General features: G+C 35.2%; 1 protein-coding gene across 1 annotated transcript; it reads left to right on the top strand.

Moving 5' to 3' along the window:
- The first annotated feature begins 14565 nt into the window (after nt 1-14565).
- Nucleotides 14566-15072, top strand: LOC120126181. The gene has a single exon (XM_039144450.1). It carries the CDS (start codon nt 14566-14568, stop codon nt 15070-15072), a length of 507 nt encoding a protein of 168 aa, XP_039000381.1.
- Nucleotides 15073-18112: the final 3040 nt, after the last annotated feature.

Here is an 18112-nt window from a genome sequence, read left to right as displayed (position 1 = left end):
TTAGTCCTTAATATCTTTAATCATCTACACTTTGACCTATATAATAATTTAGGGTAAATTACACTATTAATACACTATTTTAATATTATTTCGAATTATGGTAATTAATATTAATATTTTATGTTTTAATCATTCATTATTATTATTATTATAAATTAATTATAATATTAGTATTTATATTTTATGTTAGGATAATTTTATAAGTCATTCTATATAATTTTAATATTCATTATTATAATAGGATTATTTATATTAAATAATATTTAGTAGTTATATATTTTAAATTATTTGTAAATTAAAATTAAATACAAGTTTACTAATTTATTGCAAAGACAAATTAATTAATAAACACTGGTACTAATTTTTGGGCATTGTGGGGGTGCTAATCCTTCCCCATACGTAACCGACTCCCGAACTCTTTTTTCTGGTAAACATACCCCGTGTTGTATTATTTTAATAATATTCTTACGAATTTTATTAGAATAATATAACATTTTGGTGACCAATCTCACCACATTAAAAGATTGGTGGCGACTTTACAACTTAGTGCTTATCTGATTCAAGGAAGATAAACACTCATTTTTTCAAGACTAGTTACACTTAGGTATATTATTTGCACTCGCAGGGCAGAGAAACGTCTCGACAAGTATAAAATATTAATTGTTGAAATTAAGTGCATATGCATAAAGTTTTTCTAAAAATGTTATGCATTTGAAAATTTTTTATATCAATTTTTAGAGAGATGTCATTTTCATTTAAGCCACATGCATAAACATTCAAACTTAGGTCAAAAATTTAAAATTTGTAAAATCAAAGTATTTAAAAAGTTGATATCAATTGTTAGAGATATATCATTTGCATTTAAAACCAATTTTGACCAAAATTCCTTATGATGAACAAAAATAATGAAAAATCATTAAAATTTTAAAATGTTCATCATAAACATTTTTTAACATACGTGAGATTAAAAACAATGAATAATCATTTAAAATCAAAACTCATTCATGCTTAAACTCAAATGAGCAACCATATAACCAAAATCAAAAGCCCCTTGTTCCCTTAGGAACCCATGCTTGCTTATTTTTAAAAGATTTTCTTTTCTTTATGGGACAAATATGTTCCAAATTACCATGAAAACGAAAAATATGAGCATTTTGTCATTTTTAAACATAATGAGTTGTTTTTAGAAATTAATTATTTTTCTTTTGTTAAGCTTTCAAGCTTATCTTTTAAATCAAAATTTTCTTTTTCTAAATCATCGATTTTGACTTTTGAAAGCTCTAAATTATTTTGCAAATTTTCATTTTGATTTTCAAAATCAACTTTTGCTTTCAAAACCAATTTATTTTCATTTTTAAGATTTGAAATTAATTTCTTATATTTGGAATTCATGGTCTCGTATCCCAAATACAAAACATTATAAGCATCTTGTAACTCATCAAAAGAACATGAATTTAATTCATTTTTGTTAGAAGATACCTCAGATTCTTCTTTGTTGGCCATGAGGCATAGGTTGACTACTTTATCATCATTGGAGTCATCTTCATCACTCCAAGCTGCCACCAATACCTCCTTCTTATATGATCCCTTCTTTCTTAGAAGGGGACAATCATACTTGACATGCCCCATTCTTTGACAATTAAAGCACACTGGGGGACTCTTCTTCTTGGTTGATTCATGCTTTAATTCCTTGAAAGTCATGAATCTCTTTAACTTTTTGAAGAGCTTGGCCAACTCTTCTTGTTCATCATCATCTTCATCCATCTCTTCACTTGAATATTGATAGCTCTCGTTAGTGGACTTGAGGGCAATGCCTACCTCTTCACTCTTTTTATTTTTCTTCTCTTCACCTTCTTACTCTTCCTTCACCATCAACTCATGAGTGAGAAGGGAACCAATCAGCTCATCGAGAGTGAGAGACTTTAGGTATGTAGCTTCGATAATAGTTGTCTTCTTCGATTGCCATGACTTAGGAAGAGAGTAGATCATCTTCCTCATAAGCTTCTCATTAGGGATTACTTCTCCGAATCCCTTGAGACCGTTGACAATTACGGAAAATCTATCCGTCATAGCTTTGATGTCTTCATCGGGTTTTATCTTGAAGTTTTTGTAGCTATGGTTGAGAAGACTTTTCTTTATTTCCCTCACCTCGTCGGTTTCTTCATGAGTGACTTGGAGCTTATCCAAAATCTCTTTGGCATTGGAACAAGAGAAGATTCTTCCATATTCATCCGAGTCCAATGCACAAAAAAGAATGTGCATAGCCTTAGCATTAAGCTGGAACTTTTTCTTCTCTTCATTACTCGAATCATCCTATTCATCGGGTGGAGTGGAGTAACCCTTCATGATTGAGTTCCAAGCTCCTAGATCGTAAGCTTGAATAAAGAACATCATCTTATTCTTCCAATAGGCATAATTTTCTCCATTGAAGAAGGATGGCTTGTTTACCGGTTGTGAATCTTGAATGAGTGAATCTTCAATGTAATAAGCATCAGATGTTGAAGCTATTTCTTTGTCGGTTACGTCTGGAATCATTAGAGCTTCTTCGAGGATCGTCTCAAGGATGTGAAGCCTTCTAAGGAGTCAAGCTCTGATACCAATTGTTGGGATTTGTGCAAGCTCTAATCTACAACCGAAATGGTTCTCCAAGAGGGGTCGGGTCAGTTTTTGTGTTTAGGGAGTAAGGAGATTGAAAGATAGAAAATTGCACAACGATTTATAGTGGTTCGACTTCTCAACCAAGTCTACATCCACCACCTTAGCTCCTCACCAAGGATTTTCTAACAAATTCACTAATTTGTTCTTTCTTTTTATAGGAAAAAGAAATAACATTTACAAACTCCCTAATTTTTCACGAAACTAGAACCTTTACTTAGCTTTTAGTAGGCTACGCTAGAATCAAAACCTCTTTATAATGAAAGGAAACGTAAACAAGAAAACCTCTCTAAGGAAGATGTTTACAAGAATTAAGCTCACAAGAACAAAATTATTTACAATAGAAATATGAAATAAGATTGAAAAACTCTTCTCTTGTGTTTGATAGCTTAGATAGTTGTTCTATATATTCTTCAAGTGTCCTCAGCTTGTTTTTATAGCTTGAAATGAGTTTGAAGTCGTATCTAGTCATTGGGTATATTTTGGAGCCATTGGGGATTCATTTTCTACAAAATGAAACTACAAATAATAAGTAGTATTGGTACTCCTTCACTGAGTATCGGTACTACCTTTGTAATATTTGAATTTTTGACCGTTGGGCTTGATATTACTGTAGCAGTTTTTATACTACTGTAGTTGTATCGGTACACATTTTACATTTGATGTTTTTGAGTATCGATACTGTTTATTACTGTTCACAGAGTATCGATACTATTCATACAGTATAATACTATTCATAAAAAAATTGTGCTCAATTCCAACTTAAATGGACTTTGAATTATTTTTGAAAACTTTGAATAAATTCAATTAAAGTCCAAAACTATTTTGCCATAATTGTTATATCAAAACTTAGTTCAACAGTTTCGAATAACCAGTAAACACACAAAAAAGAGTAACCTTTTTTATTATCAAAATAAAACAACATTCAATCTTTTTTTCACAGTCGAAAAAGGGCTTTGTTAGAGGTTGCCGGAGTTAGGGAAATTGAAGGGCCTAAGGGGTTTTTAGAGGTCTTTTAGGAGTTCTTTTTGGTATTTTAGCCCTAAATAGGGGCCTAAGCTAGTAGATTTAGGTTTTTGGGTCTTTTTAGGTTGGTTTAGGATTTCTAACTGCCATATGTGGAGGCTAAAACGATGGCTAGAGCGGGATACGAGGTGGTCGGTAGTGGGTCGACCGAGGGAGGGACGAGAGAGGGGAGGGAATTTTTGTTTTTTTAGTTTTGGTGTAAAAATGGAAAAGAAAGAAAAAAAAAGTGATATATATAGAGATATTTCAGGGTAAAATTATGCTTAGGTCCCCCTAGGTTTAGCACATTTTTTCATTTTGGATCATATGTAGGGACCAAATATGTTATTTTCCCTTTTTCTTGCGTGCTATATAATTTTTGGTCTATTCACTATTTAGACCCTCTAGGTTTAGCGTGTTTTTACATTCTGGTCATCTATGAGGAATAAAACCGTTACTTTCCCTTTTTCTTGCATGTTATAATATTATTGGGTTATTTATTGTTTAGTCCCTATAAGTTTAACATGTTTTTACACTTTGGTCATATGTAGTGACTTTTTTAAATTTTATTTTAATTTTCTTGACTAATTTTATAATTTTCCCAATTTTACTTGATAGGGTATTATAGTCTTAAATAATATGAATAATTAGCTTTTAGTCCTTGTAACTTTCGCGTGTTTTTACATTTTAGTCACTAATCAAATTTTTTATTTTGTTTAGATTTAGCCATTAAATTTTAATTTGTTTTAATTTAGCACTTGTTACATGTTTAATTTATTTTCTTTAATCCTTGTAATTTTGTAGTCATGCGATTTAATCCTCGTTTTTTAATTTTTTTTTCTTTGATGTGTGATTGTTTATTTTAATATATTTAATTGTTCTTATTATTATAGCTAGTATTTCATAATTTTTGGTTAATTAGTCTTTTAGATTTCGTTCTTAGATTATGTTAATAAACCAAATCGGACTTATAAATTATGATGATACCCTAGTTTTTAATTAGTGAGTAATTCAAGTCGAGTTTTCTTGTAAGATGTCCGATTACTCGAATCGATTGCTTTACTTTTAAAATTTGTTCATTATCGACTAATTTTCTTAAAAAAAAACTCTTAATTTATTCCCTTAATTTTTAATAGGTTAATGTAGTTATTATTTAGAACTTTTAATTTGTTAATTAGTCCTTAAACTTTAGGAATTATTGATTTAGGCCCTTAAACTTCTAATCTCTTAGAACTTGGTATTTTAGATCTTTAGTCCATGAACTTCAATTAGACTTTTAAGATTAACATAATCAAATAGGTTAAATAGAGCCTCCACTTTTACCTAGATTTCAATATAGTCCTCTTAACTTACGGAATAATTCGAGTGTGCCCTCGCCTAAATGCTCAAGGGACTATGTCGATTATTCGATTTAATAATTGATTAAAAATTAAATAGGGTTAATATTAGAACCTACATTTTAGGCTTGAGCCTCTAGGTTCTTTAATTTTCATAATTTGACACCTTAAGCTAGAAAAAACCTTAATTTACCCTTAGCTTAATTAGGATGAATAAAAAATTGCTTGATTGCATTTTATTTTAAGCCTAAGACAATGTTCAGTTATTAGGGAATTAATAGTATATCTCCCGTAAGTATGCTCAGGGGGTGATTACTGGTGATTCCCGAAAAAGGTCGACATCCTTTTTAAACCGCATCATAATTTCAAAAAATCGAGGCAATATTCGATTATTGGGCATACTAGTTGATCTTCCGCATTCATGGTAGGGGTGAATGCTATCGGTCTTAATAAATGAATACCCTTTTTCAACTTTGCATCCATAATGATATTTTAAATTAAATAAAGTTTGAACTTAAAATTTTTGATTCTAAACATAGGGTAATCAACTAGGTACCAATGTTTTGGTGATTGTGGGGGTTCTAATCCTTCCCCGCACATAACCGACTCTCAAACTTGATTTTTAGATTTTCACATACCTTAAAACTTGGTGTTTTGATAAAAATAAATTGTTTTATAAAAATCACCGATTTTTATGGTATCCCAATCGCATCTTAAATGATTGGTGGCGACTCCTCATATTTCAAAATTCTTTTCAAAGAAAAACCCCCAAGTCTATTATGGTATTTCCCCGCCTGAGCAAAAAATAGTGAAGACAACTTGGCGACTTCGCTGGGGACATTTTACTTTTTTTTAAACAACTTAAGAGTCGAGCCATGGGTCGGTTATCCTATATTTAGGATTTTGGAAATTATGAGTTTGATCTTATTTAATTTATAGTTGGTTATGTTATTTCAAATCGAAAACAATTCTCTCTAGTTAATGCTTACACTTTTACGAATTTATTTAGGACTGTTGCATATCATAGCTCTAAACCCGAGCTCAATCTCGGTTTACCTAAGTAGGGAGAAACGTCATACCTCATGAAGAGCATTGGGCTTCCTAGTGTGGGTTTGATAAAGTATATATGGAAAGCATCATAAGTTGCCTATTCGAATATCAGATCCGAGATACACTTTTAATAGTGTGATCCCCTAAGACAAATCCGATTTGCAAGTCTGTAATGGGTCATAATCGGAGTCAACATTAGCAGGTTGTATAGATGGCTTGGGAACCTTTGCTACAACCCAACCACATGTAGAGAATTTAACAAACCTACCCTGCTAGAGCCATGTAGATAACCTAGAAGAACTAGAACGCATCCAGTTAGGATTTTAATTTTCTTTGGTGTATTTATCCAAAATTTTTAAAAAATTTTAGTATGTATTAATTATTCTTTGAGTTCTTTGAATTAATCGAATGTTACTGACCCATCTCTTTATTTCTTGATTGGATGTATCATTTTCATTTTCATTTCATAACATTGCATAGAAGATATTGATTCCCAGGTTATCTGGTTACTGTAAAAAGAGCTTAAGGCAACAATGTCTTCCGATAGGACCGAGAATGTAATAAATGTTCAGACCTGGTCAGAGTATGGGCAAACATGATTTGAGGACAATATTATAGCTGCTAAACAATTTGTGTTGCCAGAGAAGGTTATTATCATTGTCAATAAAGCACATTGGTTCGAGTTATTAAGAATTTGGGCAAGTTGGCATGAGACTGAGAAGATGCTATTCAGATAAGGCTGTGAAGACATAGTCGAGTTGCTAAGGGTACCGATCGATGCAGTAGTGGTTCGAGCTTTGGTTGAATGCTGGAATCCTGCTTACGGTTGCTTCACTTTTGCAAAATAGACATGACTCCTATCCTTAAAGAATATACTGCTTTACTGAACATACCAAAATATCAAAAGGCACTCACTTTACACTAAGGCGATCCAACCTAAAGTATTCACAACGAAGATGGTTACTTTGATGGGAAATAATAAGGAATAGGTCAAAGAATATATTTAAGATGATGGGATCTCATGGGATCAACTAAAACGTTTGATTTATGAGCAAGCATTATCGAAGAAGAGGAAATATCACTTTGCATTCGCATTGTATGGCTTGGTGGTTTTCTTGAGAAAGGAAGATCACTTCGATATTGCCATATTTGATTTTGTCGAAGTCATTACTATAAAATCAAATCCTGTACCAACCATCCTAGCAGAAATATTCATATCCTTAAACCAGTGTAGTTGATTAGGATGAGGTTAGTTTACCGGTTGTGAATCGTTGTTGCTGGTATGGTGGTGAAATCATTCATGGGTAATTGAAAAGGGTTGGGATCGAAATCATCAACCGGATTTATCTCCTATGATAGATTTCCTTGACAATTACCAAATTCCAGATCCTTTCAAAAGAAAAGAATGGGTTAAGGCTCTATGAAATATGAAAGACACTGAGATAGTCTGAAAAGCGTATTGGTTGCCCAAGGAAGACATATTGTACAGATGCGAAAATCATAACTTTGTTATGTAGCATGGACTGTGGGGAGCAGTTGGTTATACTCCCTCAATAGCACTTCAGCAGTTCAGTACCCGACAATTCATACCAGCTACTCATGGGTTGAAGGGAGCAGAGTTTTCTTTTTCTACCCCAAGTTATCGAGATCGGATCTAAAAAATTTACATTGCCTAGCAAAAGCCCTGTTTTATGAACATTAAGATGATAGAACCAACATTCACGCCAGCTTATGAGATTTAGAGGTTTGGGAGGATCAATGATAGCACCCTGAAACCTAATTTGGAAGATGGGTTAACCATGGAGGAACGATTAAAAAGGCTCCCAATTGAAGTCAAGATTTTGAGAGAAGAAATTAGGTTGATGAATCTGGACAGGGAAAAGGAGCTGAGAAGTTTCTCAGACGAAATGACGATGTGGGAACTCGAACTAATTAAGTGAGATGGGGTGGTAAAGCAGATAGCTAAGGAAAAGTAAAATGTCCAAGAGAGTTTTGATGCTCTGGACCGGGATTTTAGAGACTTGGCAAAGAATATGAAAGCCAAAGGACTGCATCATACTGTTAATGCTTTAAAGATAAAGCTCGATAGAGTGGAGAGAAACGCGAGAAGAAACCAGGAAGAAAAGAAGCGAGCTATGCAACATGCCCAGAGATTAAGGAAATAAAGGGATGAGGTCAATCAGGAGATAGAGAAGATGTGAGCACAAATTGAACAAATCGAATCATAATTGATTAGTTTGGTGAAGGATTTTTATAATCCTTACAACAAAAATGGTATCTTTCTTCAAAGAGAGAATGAGACATTGAAGAATATAATAGCTGAGTTGGAAGGGGGATAGTTAATATATTTATCCGCTCGAGAAATGGCTAAGCAAGAAAATGAAACTTTAATGGTCAAGATTGTTGAGTTGGAAGCAACAGTACAAAGATGCCATGAACGAATCCAACAGCTCAAAGGAAGTCGACCGTTAACTAATCAAGAGATGGGAATTGCACTACGACAAGCTAATGATACCATTCAGGTGCAGCTGGAAGCGGTGGAGAAGGAAGAAGATCAGGCAATGGGGTGGCTCGCCAAGTCTTTGAGTTATTTGAAGAAGTGGCATCCTTAAGAGTTTTTGTGATTCCAGAGTCTGAAGAAGAGTGACACATTATAGAGATGATGATAGAGCTCGAAAAGTTAGGAGATAGGGTTAGATATTATTTATAGTTACTTGTTGATGTACTTTTTTGCCTGAAGTGCTTAGGCATTGTGTGTTGTTGAGAACTTTTTGAATGAACTGGTTATTTTGGAATCAATATCATTTGCACTTGCATTTTTATGTTTTTATAATGTTTAAATCTTAATTCTTGCATTTTAATATTCATTCATTTAATAAGACACCAAATAATAAAATACAATTTTTGATCATTTGTAGTGATCCTGGCATACACCTCACACCCATACGGTACTCGTAAGTCGACCAAAAAATGGAAGAGAGACTAACCCGAATCGAGCAAGACCACCGAGACACACAAGAAGAAATGAGAGAAAGACTGAATAAAATTAAAGCAGAAATGGTAATCTGATAGCTTGATCTACTTAAGAACATTGAGGACATATTCAAAAAGCATTCGACGGCAGGAAAGACCACTACTGACCAACCAGTGTCATCCGATTAGGAGCCCTCACATCCCTAGGTTTTGGACCTGAATCATCGTACCCAGCTGGTTATGCATCTGACCCTCAGCATCCATCTGATTTTACACCAGATCCCCCGCATCCTCCAGGTTTTAAATATGTACATGTTTCTGTTCGATCTCCAGCTCCACAGGAGACTCACCCTGGAATCTATGTGGCCAACCAACAACACAACACCAATTCCCAATGAACTACCCACCTACTGCTAGTGTAAGGCATATCGAATTAGGCATAGAAGAGCTGCCGCCTGACTTTAATAAATTAGTAGAAAAAGAGAAGGCCAATAGTAAGATAGCCCAGCAACTGAAGAGTCTAGAGGAAAGAGTAAAGTTGGTAGAAGTAGAATCGTTTTATGGGATAGACGTAAGGGAGCTAAGCTTAGTTTCTAATCTTATACTTTCCCCGAAGTTCAAAGTAACAGACTTTGAAAAGTACGATGGGACCACCTTTCCATATGCTCACCTCAGTATGTACTGTTGAAGAATGGCGGGTTTTATCGAGAATGAAAAGCTATTGATACATTATTTTCGGATAGTATAACCTGGTCGGCTGTAAAATGGTACAACCAGTTAACAAAATCCCATATTAAATCATGGAGGGATTTAGTAAAGGTATTTTTTGAGCAGTACCACCATGTCACCGACTTAGTACCTGATAGATGGACTCTGTAAAACATGGAGAAACAAAAAAAATGAAACCTTTAGGCAATACACCCAGATGTGGCGTGATATGGCATCACAGGTGTAGCCTCCATTATTAGAAAATGAGGCTATCATCATTTTTGTAAATACCTTGAAGGCACCGTATCTTGGACATCTGTTAGGAAATGCCATTAAGAATTTTGTTGACCTGTTCATTTTAGGAGAACTGATTGAAAATGCCATTAAGAGTGGTAAAATTGATGGAGTAGAAGGGTCAAAGAAGCCCTATTTTAAAAGGAATAAGAACAAGGTGAATCATGCAAACACTTACCACAAAAACTTCACGGCTAGCGTTACGATCACCTAGCCTAGGATAGAGAAAGTAAATGCCCATGAGAATAGAGGGCCAAGAAGGGAGATTACGAGGATGACTTTCTCACATGTTTCAGTGACATGTTCCAAAATATATGAATCGGTATTAAAAGCAAATTCGATACACCCCTATAAGTTGACTCTGCTACAGCTGCCTTACCCTTATTGGTATAATGCCAACTCCCACTGCAAGTACCATGCAGGGATCATCAGGTATGACATCGAGAACTGCCTGACATTAAAAATGATTGTGCAAAATCTCATTAACACTGGAGACCTAGAGTTTAAAACACCAGCTGCGAACACTCACCCCCTGCCCAATCATTGGGGGAAGAAAGTCAATATGATTGATGAAAGGGAGAATAAGAGGATAAAGAGGGATGTATCAGAAGTCAAATCTTCTCTTAGCTGGGTGTTCAGACAACTATGCACATTAGAAATGATCATGGGTGATTCCGAGCTAAAACTGATTGAACGTTAAATATATTGTAAGAATCACTAAAAGAAGGACCACGACATTCAAAATTGCTATAAATTTTGAGGATTTTTTCAAGAGATGATGAACAATGGAAAAATGGAATTATTTAATAAAGAAGAGCGCCAATGAAAGATGGATGTTTGTATGACGGATTGTTCTAACAGAATGCAGGGAACGAGGAAGCATGTGTTCATCACAGTTAAACCTAGAAACAAGAGCTCATCGTCAATAACTCCAAAGGTTGTGATTAAAAATTCGTCTCACTTCCCATTCAATGACACACGACATGCTCCTTGGAGTTATGCAATAAGTGTATCTATAACAGAAGGTTCAAGGTCTTTTAAAAAGATAGGAGAGGAAAAGAAGTCATTCACGAAAGAAATAAGTGAGGTAGGCCACTTCACGAGGAGTGGAAGGTGTTACTCGCCTTAGACGTCCACAGAGGCAGAAAAGAAAAAAGCCAAAGCCAAGGCAGTGGTAGTACAAAAACTTTTCAGCAAATAACCTCCACCAATCATTAATGAGCCAATGACTGAAGCTCAGGGCCATGAATTCTTGAGGTTCTTAAAGCATTGCGAATACAACATATTGGAGCAGTTTCACAAGCAACGGGCCAAAATCTCAATATTAGATTTGTTAATCAACTCAAAAGTACATCGAAATGTCTTGCTAAAATTACTCAACCAGACATTCATCCCTAAGAATATTTTCGTGGGACACATAGTTGCAGATAACTATATCACATTTACTGATGATGAGATCCCGAAAGAAGGGATGAGATCCATCAAGGCTTTAAATATCACGACACACTGCCACGACCATGTCTTACCAGGGGTTCTAATAGATGACGGGTTTGCATTAACCGTGATAACTTTGGCTATTTTGCAAAGGGTACCCGTAGATAGCTCGCACATGAGAGCTTATCACAATGTCATTAGGACATTCGATGGAACCCAAAAGAATATAATTGGGAAAATGGAGATACATTTGTTAATTGGGCCTGCCATCTACAACATTGACTTCGTGGTAATAGACATTCACCCGACCTATAACTGCTTACCGGGAGGCCCTGGATCCACGCTGCAAGGGCAGTTCATTCATCTCTACATCGAAAGTTAAAATTCATGATTGATTGGAGGTTGGTCAGCATCGGAGCCAAAAAGAATTAATTATTTCTATAACATTTGATGCCCCGTACATCGACATCAATGAAAATACCTTGGAATGCTCTTTCAGGGCCTTAGATTTCATTAATGCGACGTATGTGGCCGAATGAAGCAAAATTATGCGCCCCGCACTATCGGATTGTACCAAGATGATAGTAAGGCAAACCCTAAGAAGAGGGGCAAAGACTGGCAAGAGACTGGGAAATGATCTACAGGGAATGGTACGTCCCGTAATTATCGAATGGAATATAGATCGTTTTGGGATTGGCTTTAAGCCCACCTTCCAGCAATGTAGCCAAGAGCTGAAGCAAGAAAAGTCAAGTTGAAATGAGAGGATATCATTGGAGAACGCATGTCCTTCCCTCCTCTAAAGAACTCATTCAAATTCGGAGGAGTATACGACGTATAACAACAGCTAGCCAGTGCCATCAGGATCGAGGAGTTGATAAAAGAGGAGAAATTGATAGGAGAAGCTTTAGAAGGGTTTCTTATCAACATGATTACCAAGGGCAACCAGCCTGGAAAGTTTTTAGCTGTAATCTATCCTTGTTTCCCCGGTGAAAAGCTTGACAACTGGATAGCTAAAGGCCTCCCTGAAGTTTTTACGGTTAACCCTAAGTAATGTCCAGAAATAACTCGTGTTAGCATTTTGAAAGTATCTAAAAGAATTTTTTGTAGAACTCAATGTTATCAAATTGATTAACAAAAGATTATTTTCTTATTTTCTTAAATGGCAATCACTTTCATTCTTCACATTTTTGCATCATATTCTTTGTTCTATATTTTGTATTTTTTACATTCAATACATCTGAGCCAAATTTTAAGAAGATGTCACAATAACACTAGCATAAATGTTCATGAGGCCAGTTACAAGATAGATTTTGAACGACCTTTGCGTCTAGAAGAAGTAAACAAGCGTGAAGATGAGGAAGAATGTGAAGTTCCTAATGAGCTATTAAGATTGGTGGAAAAAGAGGAGAAACAGATTCTACCCCACAAATAAGAAACATATCTCATGAATTTGGGAACAACGGAAATAAAGAGAGATAAAAATTGGCACTACTCTATCCACAGAAATAAGGTTAAAATTGCTAAGTTTGCTCTGAGAGTTTAAAGATGTTTCTGCATGGTCGTATCAAGAAATGCTTGCGTTAAGCACAGATATAGTAGTCTATAATTTGCCTATTAAACCATAATGCATGTCATTTCAATAAAAAACTTAGGAGAATAAAGTTAAAAATGTTATTCAAGATCAAAGAGGAAGTGACAAAACATATCGATACAGGTTTCCTTCATGAGGCAAAGTATCCCGAATGGGCAGCCAGCATAGTTCTGGTACCTAAGAAAGATGGGAAGGTATGCATGTGCATGGATTATCAAGACCTTAATAGGGTTAACCCAAAGAATAATTTTCCCTTACCTCATATAGATACTCTGGTAGACAACATTGTGGGGCATTATAGTTTTCCTTCATGGATGGCTTCTCGGGGTATAATCAGATAAAAATAAATCTGGGGGACATGGAGAAAACAACATTTATAACCGTGTGGGGGACTTTCTGCTATAAAGTGATGTCTTTTGGTTTGAAAACTAATGGGTAACCTATCAAAGAACCATTGTAACTCTTTTTCATTACATGATGCACAAAGAAATTGAAGTATACATGGATGACATGATTTCCAAGTCCCTAACGGAAGAAGAACATATACAGAATATGAGAAAATTGTTCCAAAGATTAAGGAAGTACCAATAAAATGTCAATCCAGCCAAATGCACGTTCGGGGTAAAATCGGGGAAACAAATGGGCTTCGTGGTGAGCCAGAAAGGAATCGAGATCGATCCAGATAAAGTCAAGGCAATTCAAGACCTTTTAGCACCTCACACGTAGAAAGAAGTTCGAGGGTTACTGGGAAGACTAAATTATATATCACAATTCTTTTCTTAGTTGACCTATAAGTGTGATCTGGTGTTCAAATTGCTCAGGAGGAATAATATTGAGGTATGGAATAACGAATGCTAGGAGACTCTGGAAATTATCAAGAAATACATGTATAATGCTCCCATACTAGTAGCTCAAGTACCTGGCAAGCCATTAATTCTCTATTTAACGATTTTTGATAATTTAATGGGATGCATGCGGGGCCAACATGATGAATCAGGAAAAAAGGAAAGAGCCATTTATTACTTGAGCAAAAAGTTTACCGATTACGAGATTCGATACCCACCGATTCGAACGTTGTGTTGTGCTTTAGTTTGGGCAACCCGGAGACTCAGGCAGTACATGTTATACCATACCACATGGTTGATAATGAGGATGGATCCATTAAAATTTTTGATGGAGTATCCTACTCTGACTGGCTGACTGGCTAGATGGAAGATGTTGTTGTCTAAATTTGATGTTGTCTATGTGAGCCAAAAGGCAATAAAAGGGAGTGACATAGCCGACTTTCTTTCAAGTCGTGCCTCAAAAGATTACGACTCTCTAAACTTCAATTTCCCAGATGAGGATTTGATGTGAATTTCTATCGAGGAAGAAAGCGCCAGGGGCAACAATTCTTGGATATTGTACTTTGATGGAGCCTCTAACACTTTAGGAAAAGGAATTGGGGTAGTGTTGATTTTCGCATAAGAGATCTACTATCCTTTAACAAGTATATTAGATATCTTTTGCACCAACAACATGGCAGAATACGAAGAATGCATTATGAGGTTAAAAGCAGCCATTGAAACAAAGGTCAAAACACTTAAAGTATATGGAGATTCCTCATTAGTAGTGTACAAACTAAGGGGAGAATGGGAGACGAAGGGCTCGAAGCTAGTTCAATATCGCAATTTGGCCCTCGAACTACTGAAAGAATTTAAGGATGTCACATTCAGGTATCTCCCCCGAGAAGAAAATCAAATGGCTGATGTTTTGGCTACATTGGATGCAATGTTTAAAGCTAATAAGAAGACAAACATGATGTCAATAAGGATGCAAGTATATGAGACCCCTGTTCATTGTTATCTTCTAGAAGAAGAAATGGATGGCCATACATGGTATCATGATATCTTACAGTATATGAGATATCAGACATATCCCCCTAGCGCATCTGAAATTGAAAAGAAAACAATCAGAAGAATAGAAACTGGATACTTTCTTGATAGAGAGATCTTATATAGAAGGGCGGTGACCAAGTTTTGTTGAGATGTGTAACTGCCAAAGAAGCAAAAGATGTAATGGAAGAGGTACATGGAGGAATATGAGGAACAAATGCAAATGGTTTATCTATGGTCATGAAGATCATGAGGTATGGATACTATTGGGCCACGATTCATACAGATTATGTCAATTACATAAGAATATGCCATAAATGCCAGATATATGTAGATAAAATTCAAACATCGCCTTTGCCTTTGCATGTTATGAGCTCACTTGGCCGTTTTCCATGTGGGGTATGGACGTAATTGGGGAAATCACACCAAAAGCTTCAAATGGGCATCGATTCATCTTAGTGGTAATCGATTATTTCACAAAGTGGGTAGAGGCTATTCCTATCCAAGTGTCACGAGATCTACAGTTTGCAAATTCATAAAGAGAAATAATCTGTTGATATGGATTGATAATCACTTGTAAATGTTTATATTGAGGAAAACAATTCTTTGTAAGTATACACGATCGAATCAAGTAATATAGGGTAAGTGAAATATCATATCCTCATGGATTGGTCAAAAGTTTTTAAGCTTCACCACAACCAAAACTAGTAGTCACACACTAATTCCTACTATCTTGTCAAACTAGAAAACTATTAGCAAGAAAATATTATAAAGTATGATTGCAGAAAAGTTTGGTCGAGACAAAATAAATATGCAGAACTATTGAAGTAAAAAAAATAAAGCAAAAAAAACGTTGATTCAAATATATTCAAAACAACCTCGAATATTCAGACTTATCACAGAGCACTCATGCTAATCTTTTGTATTGATAAGCAATTATTCTAAGTCCAGAATGAATTGCTATGAGATGTTTAAGTTGCCCGACATGATTACTAAGTATTCTTAGATTGTTGCTATAGCAATGCTACTCAACGTTAACTACACCCTTGGTTTTTCAGATTGTTGTTGTAGCAATACCTCTTAGCGTAAACTATAGTCGTTTTCTATCCTACTTTAGCATATATCCCATTTAGTCAATTGAAACCCACTCCTTATCGCTAAGGTAGACAAGCTAGAACATCACCATCCCAGATCCATTCCATTGTTCACGTAGATCTATCTTAATTCTCTTGAATCTAAGAATCAATATCTAGACAAAAGGCAAGCTCTCGAAGCTCTTACATTGCCAAGACATATTTCACCTAGACCCCAGGCAATCTCTCGAAGCTCTTTTAGTGTCAAGGTAAAATATTCAAACAATGAACAAAACAGTCATGAGAAGAATCATACTTCATCATTCATAAAGAATAAAATAATTGTTTAGGCAAAACAAAGATTAACACTAAGTAAGATAGTTCATGGTGTTATCAAAAATTCAACCAAGTATCATATTTTTAATACAACCCCAAATACGTAAAGAAATTAAGAACAAACGAAGAATGACTCCTAAAACTGGGGGCTCTGTCATGACAATTCTGATCAACACAGCGCCTACCTTGGCAGTCAGCCTCTCTTGAGACCTGACCGTCGTTCTGCTACAGTCTGGCTATAGAGGACACCAAGGAAGGTCGGTTGGTAAACAGTAGGGAAGCACAACAGTTGCTCTTTTACACTTCAAGTATAGATATTCTAACTTCCTTATCTCCTTTTTTTGGCAGCTATGGCTAGGTATTTATAAAGGGAAATCTCCTAGGGTTTCGCATAAGTAAAGATTCCCTAGATACATGTTATTGTCTTGTCAAGGCTAAAAAAAGAAATATGGTTGGTTGTTGTCAAAATCTTAAGGGCTTGCTTACACGTGAAAGAAGTCATACAACTGGCATGTGACATAGGCAATTTCGTCATATCCGCTTCAGACTTTCCAGATAAACCTTACATTGGTGAGATAAATCTTCTCCTCACTTTCTTTTACTTCTCTATTCCATTGGCCCATACAAATTACGTTGTTGCGACTGAAATGTTCTTCCTCAGTAAATTTCCTACACATACACAATCTACACAGACCCTTTCTCCTCAGCAGCATCAGTCAAACCAAATAAAGTTTGTCGAAGAAAAACTTATCCATCTCAAACAAATATAACCTAAATGCAACTAAAATGATGTGCATACTTTGTTTAGACGAGTAATAACTTAAGTGAAAATAATAGAAATTGAGACTTTTTATGGAGTTATCACCCCCCAAACTTAAGCTATTTCTTATCCTCAAGAAATATACAATAGCTGGAGAAAAAAAATTAAATTTTGTCATGGCAAAGTAGTGTTAAGAAAATCATGTGGGTTGAGATTTCATCCCTCAGTAAAAAGTTGGCCTCAACATGTTTAACTGTCATATCACTCAAGTACCTTACCTTGTCAAGATTCCTTGCTATTCTGTGTACGTGATTGTAATCAGTCAATGCATTAAAGTAATTAAAAAACTTAAAGTAAGTGCTTCTGGTTTATCAAGGCATCAAATTATTTGTCAGGCTTAGTTTCTACTCCTTGTTATTTATCAACTTTTTTTTGGGAGTCAGCTCATCACACCTACCTTCCCACACTCTTGGTGAAAAGGGAGCATACCTTCCACCCCCAAGCTAGTCTGGTAGAGTTATCCTGTGACTACTTCTATTCACTCATATGCCTTAGAAACTCTTAGTTTTTCATGGAGTTTTATGATTATGCCATTACATAGAGGAGTGTCCCTTTTATTCTTCAAGTTTTAAATAGTAAGGAGTTTAGTCTCAACCTTAAAATTTTTCGATGTCTCTACAAGCATAAAGTTATTTCCTAAAAATTTTACTGATTACCTCAAACAGGGAAAGCTTACAATCATGTTTGTAAATTTTTAAAGAATCAGGCCTAGGGTTGGTTCTCTTCTTTAGACATTCTTTAACAATAATTCTAGCTTAGGCAATCAAATAATGCATTCATCATTGGGTATCCCTAATCCTTTCCAAACGATAGACTTAACATGCTTATATCATGACAACCAAAATTTTCAACCAAATATCATCAATTACTTTTTAACAAAGTATGTTACAATACCTCTCCCAAACTTATGCATGAAAAACTAAACTACATGTATCTATATGAGAATGCTAAAAAAAATTAAA

The sequence above is a fragment of the Hibiscus syriacus genome, unplaced genomic scaffold, assembly GCF_006381635.1.
Source record: "Hibiscus syriacus cultivar Baekdansim isolate YM2019G1 unplaced genomic scaffold, ASM638163v2 tig00110450_pilon, whole genome shotgun sequence".
In the NCBI taxonomy this organism is placed as follows: Eukaryota; Viridiplantae; Streptophyta; class Magnoliopsida; order Malvales; family Malvaceae; genus Hibiscus; species Hibiscus syriacus.
This window is presented reverse-complemented; position numbering and strand designations above follow the sequence as displayed.

Bases quoted from the DNA above. Each gene is read 5' to 3' on its own strand.
- LOC120126181 (XM_039144450.1), top strand. From the start codon at position 14,566: ATGGCAGAATACGAAGAATGCATTATGAGGTTAAAAGCAGCCATTGAA.